General features: G+C 39.9%; 1 protein-coding gene across 4 annotated transcripts in view; it reads left to right on the top strand.

Annotated features, from left to right (window-relative positions):
• Positions 1 to 8712, top strand: part of LRRC18 (leucine rich repeat containing 18) — a 53837-nt gene extending 45125 nt beyond the window's left edge. For 3 of the 4 annotated variants that reach the window (XM_075842844.1, XM_075842845.1, XM_075842843.1), the window contains one exon: positions 7898 to 8712. In XM_075842844.1, the coding sequence (XP_075698959.1) occupies positions 7902 to 8678 (777 nt within the window). In that variant the 5' untranslated portion in view covers positions 7898 to 7901 and the 3' untranslated portion in view covers positions 8679 to 8712. Of the gene's footprint in view, positions 1 to 2256; positions 2305 to 7897 lie in introns of those variants that run through there. The other variant, XM_075842846.1, reaches the window with a different exon arrangement.
• The last annotated feature ends 5096 nt before the right edge of the window (positions 8713 to 13808 follow it).

The raw sequence follows: 13808 nt of genomic DNA, 5'->3' as shown, positions 1-13808 counted from the left end.
CCTTAATAACCGGGTCAGTAACTCGTCGGGGGTCTCCCCCTTTTTCTGTAATTTTGGGTTTAATCCACGGTTCTCCTCCGTTTCACCTGGTGGTTCCAACAATCCCGAGGTAGATTTCGTTCATTGGGAACTGTGCACAGTCTGGGCCCAGGTTCAGAAGAACCTTGAGGCGTTCCAGAGCATCCAAAAAACTGAGGCAGATAAGAGACGTTCCACTAACCCCTTGTTTGTGGTCGGGGATCTGGTGTGGCTGTCCTCAAAAAATTTGCGCCTTAAAGTCCCGTCCCAAAAATTTGCTCCCCGGTATATAGGGCCGTACAAGATCATTGAGGTCCTTAACCCTGTCTCCTTCCGGCTGGAGTTACCCCGTCCTTTCAGATACACAACGTGTTCCATGCCTCCCTCCTGAAAAGATGCTCCCCGTCCTTGGCTACCCCGAGGAAACCTCCGGTCCATGTTCTCACTCCTGAAGGGGTAGAATTCGAGGTGGCCAAGATTGTGGACAGCAGGATGGTCCAGGACTCCCTCCAGTACCTGGTCCATTGGAGAGGTTACGGGCCTGAGGAGAGGACTTGGGTACCCGCCCGGGATGTTCACGCCGGGTTATTGCTCCGGAAGTTCCATCTTCGGTTCCCCAACAAGCCAGGTCCACCTAGGAAGGGTCCAGTGGCCCCTCATAAAAGGGGGGGTACTGTAATGGATTTGCCTGACACAGCTTCTTTGTCGACGCCCGTGGTTAATCAGCCTGCATCTGTGCCTAGGTCTGTTAGAGTGACTCGATCTGCTACCACTCAGGCTGGGAGGCTGAGGAGTGGGAGAACCTATCACAGCCTGGCCAGACGGTGCTAGCTCCCGCCCTCTGTCTATTTATACCTTCAATTCCTGCTCCTCCTTTGCCTGTGATTCTGTCTGGTTTCCTGGCTCTGCTGCTCCTGCAAATACTATTGACCTCTGCTTCAAATTGACCCTGGCTTTACTGACTACTCTCCTGCTCTGCGTTTGGTACCTCGTACACTCCTGGTTTGACTTGGCTCGTTCAGTACTCTTGTTGCTCACGGTGTTGCACTTATTGAGCGTAGGGACCATCGCCCAGTTGTACGCCGTCGCCTAGGACGGGCCGTGCAAGTAGGCAGGGACTGAGTGGCGGGTAGATTAGGGCTCATCTGTCTGTCTCCCTACCCCGTCATTACATGGGGCTTGAAGAAACATGGGGCTTGAAGAAACAACCTCATGCAGATGTATGGAGTGTATTTCTCAATCAAGAAGTTTCCGCAACAATTTTGCCACATGTGAACATACCCTAAATATTTTCACACCATTTTTGTTACATTTTTGTGGCTTTTTTAATACAGAGACCAATATTTGCTGACGAATTAGGAAAAAAAATGTTTTTTCCCCAATTTGCTTGCGCCATTTCTCATGCAGTTTTGATCCTGGTGGTGTTTTTCCCCCCAAATCACTATGTTGTAGATGTACTAATGCAGTCTAAGATTAAGACAGTGTAAACGTAGAGAAGGCAGACAGAAGACGCATCAAATTCATCACAGAGGAGAATGCTGTATGATAAATTTTGCCGCATCTTACTTGACCTGATAGACCTTTTTCTCTTTCTTATACCACTTTTAATTTCACCTTGTTTACGACAGAATTTGGTGCCAGTTTTTTTGGTGCCCGATTGCGCATCTTAAAGCCATGCCCCCTTTTCCGGAACACTTTTATAAAGTGTCAGTCAGGCGCAAACGTCTGGTTTAAGAAGAAATAAACAATGTCAATTTGTGGCACAATTTACAACATTTTCGAGCTGCAGACACATAACTAAATCTGCCCCAATATGTTCTAGGTATTTATTTATTTTTTTACACCCCCTTCCCCATTTTGCCCATAATGGAATTAATAAAATAACTGTTGCTTTTGTAGTTTTTGCTTAAATTTTTAATTTTTCCTTTTTTTCAGTACTTTTTGGTGGTTTTTTTTATCGGTATGTAATAACCTGTGTGAAGGAGTCGTAAATGACAATTGATTTGTAAAAATCATTTGTTATTCTTCCAATCCTGTTTCTAAAATTTTCTGACCTGACCAGATATTGCGGCTTTGCCAGTTGTCCTGCAGAATAAAACAGCATAATTTTCTGCTATAATATTTTGAAGAATTGCGCAGTTTTCATACTGTACATCACCAAACGCTGAGTAACAATCAATAATCTGTTGCTATGGATGACGGCAAAGTGGACAGTTGCATCAGACGTATGACAACACAAGTAGAAAGGAACCCTAGTGTTTTTCCATTCAGAAGCATAACAACAAGGTGGGCTTTATGGACTCATGGAACGTGGTATCTGTGTTTTCGCATGGACACAGATATTTGGGAAATAATGCGCATGATATAATCAGAATATAACTGTCCAACTTGTCACCTGCGGATGTCATTGCACCAGAGATCAGCACTGAAAGAATAAGTGACTTGTGAATGACTGCTTGTTATGGCAGCACTCTGACACTGTCACTTTTATGGGGTCCCTGTTATAATGTACACTGGCTATTACTGTTATGCCGGTCTGTGGTTGTCAGGGTTTTCAGGCACGCTTGCACTTGGCTGTCCCTGTTATGGAGACTCTAGCAGTCACAGCTTGGCGGGTCGGTGGTTCTCATATGGGGATACTTTGCTGTCACTAGTACTGTCACTGATCAGGCAGGACAGGTGCCACCTGTGTTGTACATGATGGGGGAATTTATTAAGATTGGCATGTCATCCGCTAGTCTTAATAGAAAGAAAGTTGGAGTAAGGGTATGTTCACACGACCTATTTTCAGACGTATCAGACGTAATTCAGGCGTTTTACGCAAACATCTGCCCATTGCTTGCAATGGGTCTTACAATGTTCTGTTCAGACGAGGTGTAATTTTACGCGTCGCTGTCAAAAGATGGCACGTAAAAATACGCCCGCGTCAAAGAAGTGCATGTCACTACTTTGGACGTTTTTGGAGCCGTTTTTCATTGACTCTATTGAAAAACAGCTCCAAAAACATCCGTAATGGACACCGCGAAAAACGCGAGTACTTGCAATTACGTCTGAAATTCAGGAGCTGTTCTCGCCTGAAAACAGCTCCGTAATTTCAGACGTATTTTGCGTTTGCGTGTGAACATACGCTAAGAGGTAACAAATTCCCCCTGTTCCCATCGGCCATAAAATAAAAAATAAGTATACTCACCGCTCCTCTTCTCCTTTCCGGGTCCCCCCGGCTCATACAAAGTCCTGACGCCAAGCAGCAACAGAGCCCTATATGCGAAGCAGCACTCAATGTCATCAGTGCATTGTGTGAGTGCTTTTTATGAGTCACAGCATGCTGAGGGAGCCAGAGGGGAGAAGATGAGCGGTGAGGGGCTGACCGGTGAGGGGAGCATTCTTTTTTTGTTTCATATTTATTTAATTGTCCGATGGGGGCTACGTACGAAGCCCAGCAGGTCCCAATACTTTAGGCCATATAGTATCTATCTATCTATCTATCTATCTATCTATCTATCTATCTATCTATCTATCTATCTATCTATCTATCTATCTATCTATCTATCTATCTATCTATCTATCTATCTATCTATCTATCATCTATCTGTCTGTCTGTCTGTCTGTCTGTCTGTCTGTCTATCTATCTATCTATCTATTTATCTACATACAGTATACACACCCACACACTATATGGACAAAAGTATTGGGACACCTACACATTACACCTACAGGAGCTTTTATGACACCCCATTCTAAATCCATTGTCATTAATATGGAGTTGGTCACCCCCTCTTTGCAGCTAAAACAGCTTCTACTCCTCTGGGAAGACTTTCTACAAGATTTTGGAGTGTGTCTGTGGGAATTTTTGCTATTCATCTGGAAGAGCGTTTGTAAGGTCAGACACTGATGTTGGATGAGAGGCCTGGCTCGCAATCTCCGGTCTAGTTCATCCCAAATGTGTTCAATGGGGTTGAGGTTGAGGTGTCCGTGGTTTTAACAGAAACAATAGCACAGCATGCTGCGCTATTATTTCCGGTAATTTCTGTCGGATCTGCGACGGAAGCCCCTAACAGATCCTCCAACACAGATGTGAACGACCCCAAACAATCTGCAGCTGATCATTTGCTTGCTGGCTCCTAACTTTTTCAAACTGGGAAGAGTGGGATTTGTCCAGACCTGCACAAGAATATTGTTGTCATATTTTTTATGGCATTGCAAGGGTTGCCACATTTAATAGAGCTTTGATATAAGACTGGCACAATTGTATGGGATCTACTAGTGTTACCGCTACTGTATTCTAAGTAATATAAGGTTAGTACTGTTCTTGTAATATCATGGTAGAAATGCTGGCGAAACCTAAAGCATCCACTTCATGATTATGGAGAGTGTGGAGATGCACAAAATGGGAATATCACGCAACATGTGATGATGGAGAAGCCCGTTCTGCCGCTACAGGTCCAACAAAATAATAAAACAAAAAATCCTAGTTGTCTAGGTACTAACTAGACCAGGGGTCAGCAACCGATGGCTTGTGTGCCACAGCCGGCTTGCGGGACGTGTTTGCTTGGCATGCTGAGTCCTAAGCCCCACAAGTGCTCTTCATCCTAAACCTAGCCCGACTCTAGCGTGCGCTGTTACTGGTTCTTCAGAGCCAGGGAACGCACAGCGCTTGTGTGAGATTTTACTAAAGTAATCAGCTTGTGTTATATGACTTTCATGTACTACATGGCACACTGAGTACTTCATCTTTGATTTTTTATTTCTTTTTAAATTGGCACACGTATAAAAAAGTTTGCTTACCCCTTAACTAGATAATAGCTTCCCTAGCTGCCACAGTGAAGACACAGGTTTAGTTTTGTTGCAGTGGGCTTTGTTGTGTATTTACTGTATTCTTTCTGCATCTAAGTCTATGTTCACACCAGCGTTGGCGTGTACCGTTGTTCTGCTCTGACAGAGGAGCAGAACAAGAGAATAACAGAAGCAACAGTTCCATTGCACGATGGACACCACCGGCGGCCGACGAAACCGATTGACTTTAATGGGTTCCGTCGGCTTTCTGTCGGGATGTTTGTTGTTTTACTGGAGTGCAGCAATAGTGCAGTATGCTGCGCTATTTTCTCCGGCAATCTCGGCTAGATCTGCAGCGGAGGTCCCTAAGCTTGGTCCTTTTACTGCACAAATATGGTAACTTTGGTTCCTTTATCATACCTTTGCAGTAAGCTTGGTACTTCTTTCGTGTCTATAGATAAGTCTTTCATCTATTACCATATCTATGCACTAGACTCGGTTCTGTTGCCTACATGCTTTATCCATATATTCAGGGGATGAGGCTAAGGGTTAAGGGCTAAGGGTATGTCCACACAGAGTGTTTTCAGCCGTTTTTCGGGCCGTAAACGTTCCGAAAAACGGCTGAAGAATCGGAAGCAGAACGCCTCCAAACATCTGCCCATTGATTTCAATGGGAAAAACGGCGTTCTGTTTTGACGGGGCGTTTTTTATTTTGTGTGTGCACATACCCTAAATGATTTGCTGTGTTGTACTGCACTGGCTGAAAAGCATCAACCCTTCTACCCTGGAGCACACCTAACTAATTTGCCTTTGCACAACCATGATCAACTTGAAAAAAAATTAACATGACTGAATGTGTGTCAACAAGAAATAGGGATCTGATGGGAGTATGACTACACAGGGTTTGTTTGTAGTCTGTAACCATGGAGACAAATAGGTTTGTTTCTACAAGAGCTATAGACACAAATGATAGATTTTTTTTTAATCAAAACTATTTGCAAAATCACTTTGCTTTTTATTTTAGATGCATTAGAGTAATGATAATAAAAAGATAATTGGTTGCAAAAAGTATATATACTCTTTCAGTAAAAACAGTGCTTAGGCGCAAAGTGAGTAATTTAATTATAATTCAAATTTTTATAGAGTAGATTGGAAAAATAAATTATTATTTCTAATTCTGATTGGTTTCTATAGCAATATCCCTTTATTTTGTTTGCCATTTTTATGCAGGAGAAACAATTTTTACAAAAGTTACTGTAGTTTGAGGGCAGTATTCTCGAGCAGTAAAATTACTAAATGATTTCACATACAATACTAATTTTAGGCATTAAAGAGGCTCTGTCACCAGATTTTGCAACCCCTATCTGCTATTGCAGCAGATAGGCGCTGCAATGTAGATTACAGTAACGTTTTTATTTTTAAAAAACGAGCATTTTTAGCCAAGTTATGACCATTTTTGTAGTTATGCAAATGAGGCTTGCAAAAGTCCAAGTGGGTGTGTTTAAAAGTAAAAGTCCAAGTGGGCGTGTATTATGTGCGTACATCGGGGCGTTTTTAATACTTTTACTAGCTGGGCGTTCTGATGAGAAGTATCATCCACTTCTCTTCAGAACGCCCATCTTCTGCCAGATCACGCTGTGACGTCACTCACAGGTCCTGCATCGTGTCAGACGAGCGAGGACACATCGGCACCAGAGGCTACAGTTGATTCTGCAGCAGCATCAGCGTTTGCAGGTAAGTAGCTACATCGACTTACCTGCTAACGCCGATGCTGCTGCAGAATCAAGTGAAGCCTCTGGTGCCGATGTGTCCTCGCTCATCTGACATGATGCAGGACCTGTGAGTGACGTCACAGCGTGATCTGGCAGAAGCTGGGCGTTCTGAAGAGAAGTGGATGATACTTCTCGTCAGAGCGCCCAGCTAGTAAAAGTATTAAAAACGCCCAGATGTACGCACATAATACACGCCCAGTTGTACTTTTACTTTAAACACACCCACTTGGACTTTTGCAAGCCTCATTTGCATAACTACAAAAATGGTCATAACTTGGCCAAAAATGCTCGTTTTAAAAAAAATAAAAACGTTACTGTAATCTACATTGCAGCGCCGATCTGCTGCAATAGCAGATAGGGGTTGCAAAATCTGGTGACAGAGCCTCTATAAGGCATAGAAGTAACCATTGTGACTGTAGGTGCTATCAATCTAGTACAGAAGGGTGCACTAGCCTGGGTTGTTGCCATCTCCTTTCCCTCTGAGAATGCCCCACAGCTTTGTTTCAGCTTGAACACCGTCATAGGCATTAGATCTATTGATCATATAGTCTCTATTATTATTATTATAGCCATTTCATGACTGTAATATATATATATACACACACACATATTTATATATTTATTTTAATTTCGCAAATGATTGTTTTTGTCAGAAAATCTTCAATACAGCCTGAGTTGTACTTACAGTTTGTGCTGTCCTGGACACGGAGATTGACATTGCCAATGCATGGCCCCACTACACAACACTACACTACAGTCTACATCACCTGTATTACAGACAAGACACCAAAATCTTCTTCCCCTGGATCACATTAAAGGGTAACTAAACTTTAAAAAAAAATCTGACATGTCAGTGCTCGAACCCCCACCGATCAAAACTTATGAAACCCCCACCGATCCCTAAAACAAAGCCGCAGAAGTGTTCGGGTGAGCTCTGAGCCGCTTGGTTTCCAATCGGCTTTTTTCAGAAACCCAAGCAATGGTTGTACGTTCTCAATAGAAAGTCTATGGGTCCGTGCACCAACTGCTCGGCTTTTCGAGAAAAGTCGATCAGAAACGATGCAGCTCCGTGCTCACCCAAGCAATTCTGCAGCTATGTTTTAGTGATTGGTGGGGGTCTCAGTGCTCGGACCCCCACGGACTAAAACTTCTGACATTGTCACTATAACATGTGAGAAGTTTTTTTTGAAAGTTTAGTTCCTCTTTCATACATTTCAATATTTTTGGGGGATTTTTTTAGCTCTCCATATAACTCCATTAAAAAATCGAATGATTGTACTTTTGCATTATATGTGATGTTGATTTTCTAACTTCGTTTTTAACTATAATTTCAGAAAAATGCCAAAGCGCAAAGGAAATCAAAAGGGTAAGAAACTAACCCTAAAAGCAGCCAAGAATTCCATCCGCATCACTTTTGATGGGAAACGAAGACTGGATCTTTCTAAGATGGGAATTGCTGCTATGCCCAAATGCTTGTTGAAACTATGCGATATAGAAGAGTTGGACCTTAGTAGAAATTTTATACACAAGATCCCTGATTGGATACAGCGTTTTCAGAATCTACGATGGCTTGACCTACACAGCAATCAGATAGAAAAACTTCCAGAGTCCATAGGCCAGTTACAAAACCTCCTACATCTAAATGTTTGCAACAACAAATTGACAGCAAATGGTGTCCCCATGGAATTGAGCCACCTCAAGAACTTGCGTCAACTCAACTTAGGACTTAACAGCATTCACGTGCTGCCAACTACAATAGGGAATCTAAAAGAGCTTAAGGAAGTGAGCCTATTTGATAATCAATTTACGTCGGTGCCCCCCAGCATACTAAAGCTGCCTAAACTGAAGAAGCTTAATACCAAGAGAAACCCTATCGAGAGTCCAGAAGAGAAAACAGAGGAAGAGCAGCAGGAAACCATCCAACGAGTTAAATCCCTTTATCTTGTAAATGAGAAGGATCTGTGTAGTCCTTGTCTGGCAAAGCACCAGATGGATAAGAGTAAACTAAACAAGCTGAAAAATGTTATGGCTTTTGCAATGAGAAACCCTTTCTCAAACAACCTTGTTTCTCCAAACTCCATAGCCAAGGAGATGTTACTGAGTGGAGGTGAATGAGAACATAAAACAGATAAAAATTAAATAAAATAAACAGCATTAATAAAGGAAGCATAAGCACAAGAATGTAATAAAAGGTTCATTGTTTTATTTTATACATAGCATACTTTTGTTTGCCTCAATGCTTTAAAGGTGGTCTACCGGCGTTGAGAGGTAAAGCTTACGTGCACTAAGCTCTTGTGTTCACTTTGTAATTTAATCGTGTATCTGATGATTTAGTTTAAAGGGGATATCCAGTAGAAAACCCATTTTTACAAAGAGTGTCTCTCACTCTGGAGGATTTGTCCTGTCCTTGAATACACAGACAACCCATTGATTTAAATGGGCAGTGTGTAACACTTAATTTCCCCTGTGGTGGCGCTGCAGGGAAATTGAACACTTACTTTTAGGTTTCCCCATAAACTACAGCTGATTGCTGGGGGTCCCAGCAGTGAGACAATGTGTGATCAGCTTATTGTCAAGGGAGCCTTCCAACAAGTAAGGATTGTTCAAAGTGGAGAACTCCTTTAATAAACTTTAATGAATCTAAAAGCAGATTGGTGCAAACTTCTGTGTTGCCCAGGGCCAAATAAAGGGTTCTTATTGTATGGAGCAGTTCATTTATAGAGGCCCCCAACTAAAGTGAGGCCTCCTCCACTACATACCTTTAGTTAAATTTGTACATTGCCCCAGTAATAATTTGCACCAAATCAACTAACATGGCGCACACCAGGTGTAAAATATGGTGTAGGCTAATGAATAACGTTTGTACCTGTGTCTTCTTTTCTAAATGGGAAAATATATATCAAAGGAATATATCCTAATAATATATGAAATTATAGCGCCATACAGTGTCCGCATTGTTCAAGTGTGAAAACAATAGAATCAGCCACAGTTTAAACACATTCATACTACCAGACATAGCACATTTATACTACCAGACATAGCACATTTATACTACCAGACATAGCACATTTATACTACCAGACATAGCACATTTATACTACCAGATATAGCACATTCATACTACCAGTCATAGCACATTTATACTACCAGACATAGCACATTTATACTACCAGACATAGCACATTTATACTACCAGATATAGCACATTTATACTACCAGACATAGCACATTTATACTACCAGACATAGCACATTTATACTACCAGACATAGCACATTTATACTACCAGATATAGCACATTTATACTACCAGACATAGCACATTTATACTACCAGACATAGCACATTTATACTACCAGACATAGCACATTTATACTACCAGATATAGCACATTTATACTACCAGACATAGCACATTTATACTACCAGATATAGCACATTTATACTACCAGACATAGCACATTTATACTACCAGACATAGCACATTTATACTACCAGATATAGCACATTTATACTACCAGACATAGCACATTTATACTACCAGACATAGCACATTTATACTACCAGACATAGCACATTTATACTACCAGACATAGCACATTTATACTACCAGATATAGCACATTTATACTACCAGATATAGCACATTTATACTACCAGACATAGCACATTTATACTACCAGACATAGCACATTTATACTACCAGACATAGCACATTTATACTACCAGACATAGCACATTTATACTACCAGACATAGCACATTTATACTACCAGATATAGCACATTTATACTACCAGACATAGCACATTTATACTACCAGATATAGCACATTTATACTACCAGACATAGCACATTTATACTACCAGACATAGCACATTTATACTACCAGACATAGCACATTTATACTACCAGATATAGCACATTCATACTACCAGTCATAGCACATTTATACTACCAGACATAGCACATTTATACTACCAGACATAGCACATTTATACTACCAGATATAGCACATTTATACTACCAGACATAGCACATTTATACTACCAGACATAGCACATTTATACTACCAGACATAGCACATTTATACTACCAGACATAGCACATTTATACTACCAGATATAGCACATTTATACTACCAGACATAGCACATTTATACTACCAGACATAGCACATTTATACTACCAGATATAGCACATTTATACTACCAGACATAGCACATTTATACTACCAGACATAGCACATTTATACTACCAGACATAGCACATTTATACTACCAGATATAGCACATTTATACTACCAGATATAGCACATTTATACTACCAGACATAGCACATTTATACTACCAGACATAGCACATTTATACTACCAGACATAGCACATTTATACTACCAGACATAGCACATTTATACTACCAGACATAGCACATTTATACTACCAGATATAGCACATTTATACTACCAGATATAGCACATTTATACTACCAGACATAGCACATTTATACTACCAGACATAGCACATTTATACTACCAGACATAGCACATTTATACTACCAGACATAGCACATTTATACTACCAGATATAGCACATTTATACTACCAGACATAGCACATTTATACTACCAGATATAGCACATTTATACTACCAGACATAGTGCATTTGTACACTTTTACTACGAGGCCTAGCACTTATTAAACATTTACACTGCCGGGTTTATTGCTTTTATAATAGCGACATGCATAGCGCGTACCTTACTTACAATAGTGCTGTTCACACCCTATGTCTTTCTCACGGTGATGTGATGAACATGCTCTGCTTTACTTCCAGGGCGCCTTTTTCCCTACCCCTACAGTAACCACATCTTCTTTTTCCCCATGTTATCTCATATGGGCACAATTTTTACATTCGCCTACACGCACACAGGGGTGGACCTGCAGCTTCAGTCAGAAAATACAAATAGTGACCTTGTGATTTTATGCATTGTAGTGGGAGTTTAAGGCGCTTGGGAGCATTTTTTTTTTTCAATGTTCAGGATGTTTTTTTTATTATTTTCTAATTCAAGTTTTATTCATAAATGTTAAGTGTGAAAATTGTCCTACTAGAGCTGTCAAATTTATAAAATAGTAAAATTGGAGATCTTTGTAAGGCTGTTTTGAATGTTAATAAATAATTCTGATCATCAGTGTGAATATACCCAAGGAGGGAATATTGAGAGAGTGATCGGAGAGAGGTGGTTGCTCAAGGGCAAGGATGCCAAGAGTCGGACCACTACTGATCAGATATTGGATATTGATGGCCTATCCTGAGAATAGGCCATCAATCTTATCTCACCAGAAAACCCCTTTAGGGACGCGGCCTATTTTGGCCTTCAGGACAAGGCGATTTATTTTCTAGCTTTTTTTAATGCGCATTTCAAATGCTATAACTTTTATATTTTTCCATTGATTTATGAGGGCATGATTTTTGTGGGATGAGCTGTGTTTTTTAATCCCACCATTTTGGGGTACATATGATGTACTATATAACATTTATAAAAAAAAAAATTTGGGGTGGTAGGAGAAACATAAATTTCACCACTGTTTTTGGGTTTTGTTTTCACCACGTTCACCGAGTGGTATAAATGACATGTCAACTTTATTCCATGAATCAATACATTTACGGCGATACCAAATTTATATATTTTTTTCCATGTTTTACTACTATTGCATAATAAAACACATTTAAAAAAAAATAATCATGTTTTTGTGTTGTGGCATTCCAGGGACCCATAACATTTTTATTTTTCCGTCTACGTAGCTGTGTGAGAGCCTCTCTTTTGAGGAATGAGTTGTATTTTTTAATCTTACCATTTTGGGGTACATTTAATGTTTTCTATAACTTTTTAAATGATGTTTTAGGGGGTGAAAAAAAAGAGCAATTCCTCCATTGTTTTTCGGGTTTTGTTTTTACAGCGTACACCGTGTAGTTTACAGTAAAATACATCTTAATTTTATTCTGCGCGTCAGTACGGTTACGGCGATACCAAATTTATCTAGTTTTTTTATGTTTTACTGCTTTTGCACAATGGAAATTGTTATAATTTAAAAAAAAAAAATATATAGTTTTTGAGTCACCTCACTCTGAGGGCCATAACCTTTTTATTTTTCTGTCGATGGAGCTATGTAATGGCTTATTTTTTGCAGGACAAGTTAATGTTTTCATTTGCTCATTTTGGTGTATATCTGACTTTTTGATCACTTTTTATTCCGTTTTCAGTAAGGCGGTATAAACAAAAATTAAGTTTTTTTTCAGGTTTTTTTTTTACGCCGTTCCCCATGCGGGTTAATTAACGGCATAATATTAAAGCACGGGTCATCAAGTAGACGGCCATACTAATTCTGTGTGTGTGTTATATATATATATACTGTAGATTAAAAAAATAACATTTTCTTTTTTTTACATAATAAAGCCTTTTTAATCGGGCATAGAGGGTTTTGTGTTTGTTTGTTTATTTATTTTCTTTTATATATGTATATACATTTTTTTAAACATTTTATTTAACGTGTTTGTACTTTTCTTATTTTGTAGTCCCACTGGGGACTACACACTGTGATCTTTTGATCAATTATATAATACACTCCAAGACTTCTGTATTGCGGAGTATTATATACCTGTCAGTATAAGGGCCTATTCACATCTGCGTTGGTCTTTCCGTTTTTAATGGATCTGTCAAATTAGACGGAAACGTACACGTAGTTTTAAACGGAAACAAACGGAAAGGCAAATGTGCATATTTTTGACAGATCCTTCTTAACGTATTTGTTAAAATAACGGAAACTTTGACTTCCGTTTATTTCTGTTTGCATCCGTTATACACAGTTTATAACGGATCAGTTTCATCTTTAAATATATATATATTTTTGTAACCCCTCCTTTATTGGATGAAGGAAATGATGCAAAACCAGGAAGAAGGAATGTTGAGAAATCATTCTGGATGCGGATCTTGCAAAGGAGAGGATAATTTCATCGGTGCTCCAGAATTTTATACTATTTTCTGCAGTTCTTTCTGAAATGCTGCCTGCACATCTCATTTATATCTTCGATCATCTGATCATGAGGATGAGGAGGAGAAGGCTGGCCAGGAAGTGATGTCGGCACAGATATTAGGTCCACCCCATTACTTCTGCCAGAATGATCCATGGAGTGTACTCAACACTGGACTTGGAGCTGCGTGAGCACCCTAATAAGTTCTCTGACTACGTGGGCATG

Source organism: Rhinoderma darwinii, chromosome 11 (assembly GCF_050947455.1).
Source record: "Rhinoderma darwinii isolate aRhiDar2 chromosome 11, aRhiDar2.hap1, whole genome shotgun sequence".
Classification (NCBI taxonomy): Eukaryota; Metazoa; Chordata; class Amphibia; order Anura; family Rhinodermatidae; genus Rhinoderma; species Rhinoderma darwinii.
This window is presented reverse-complemented; position numbering and strand designations above follow the sequence as displayed.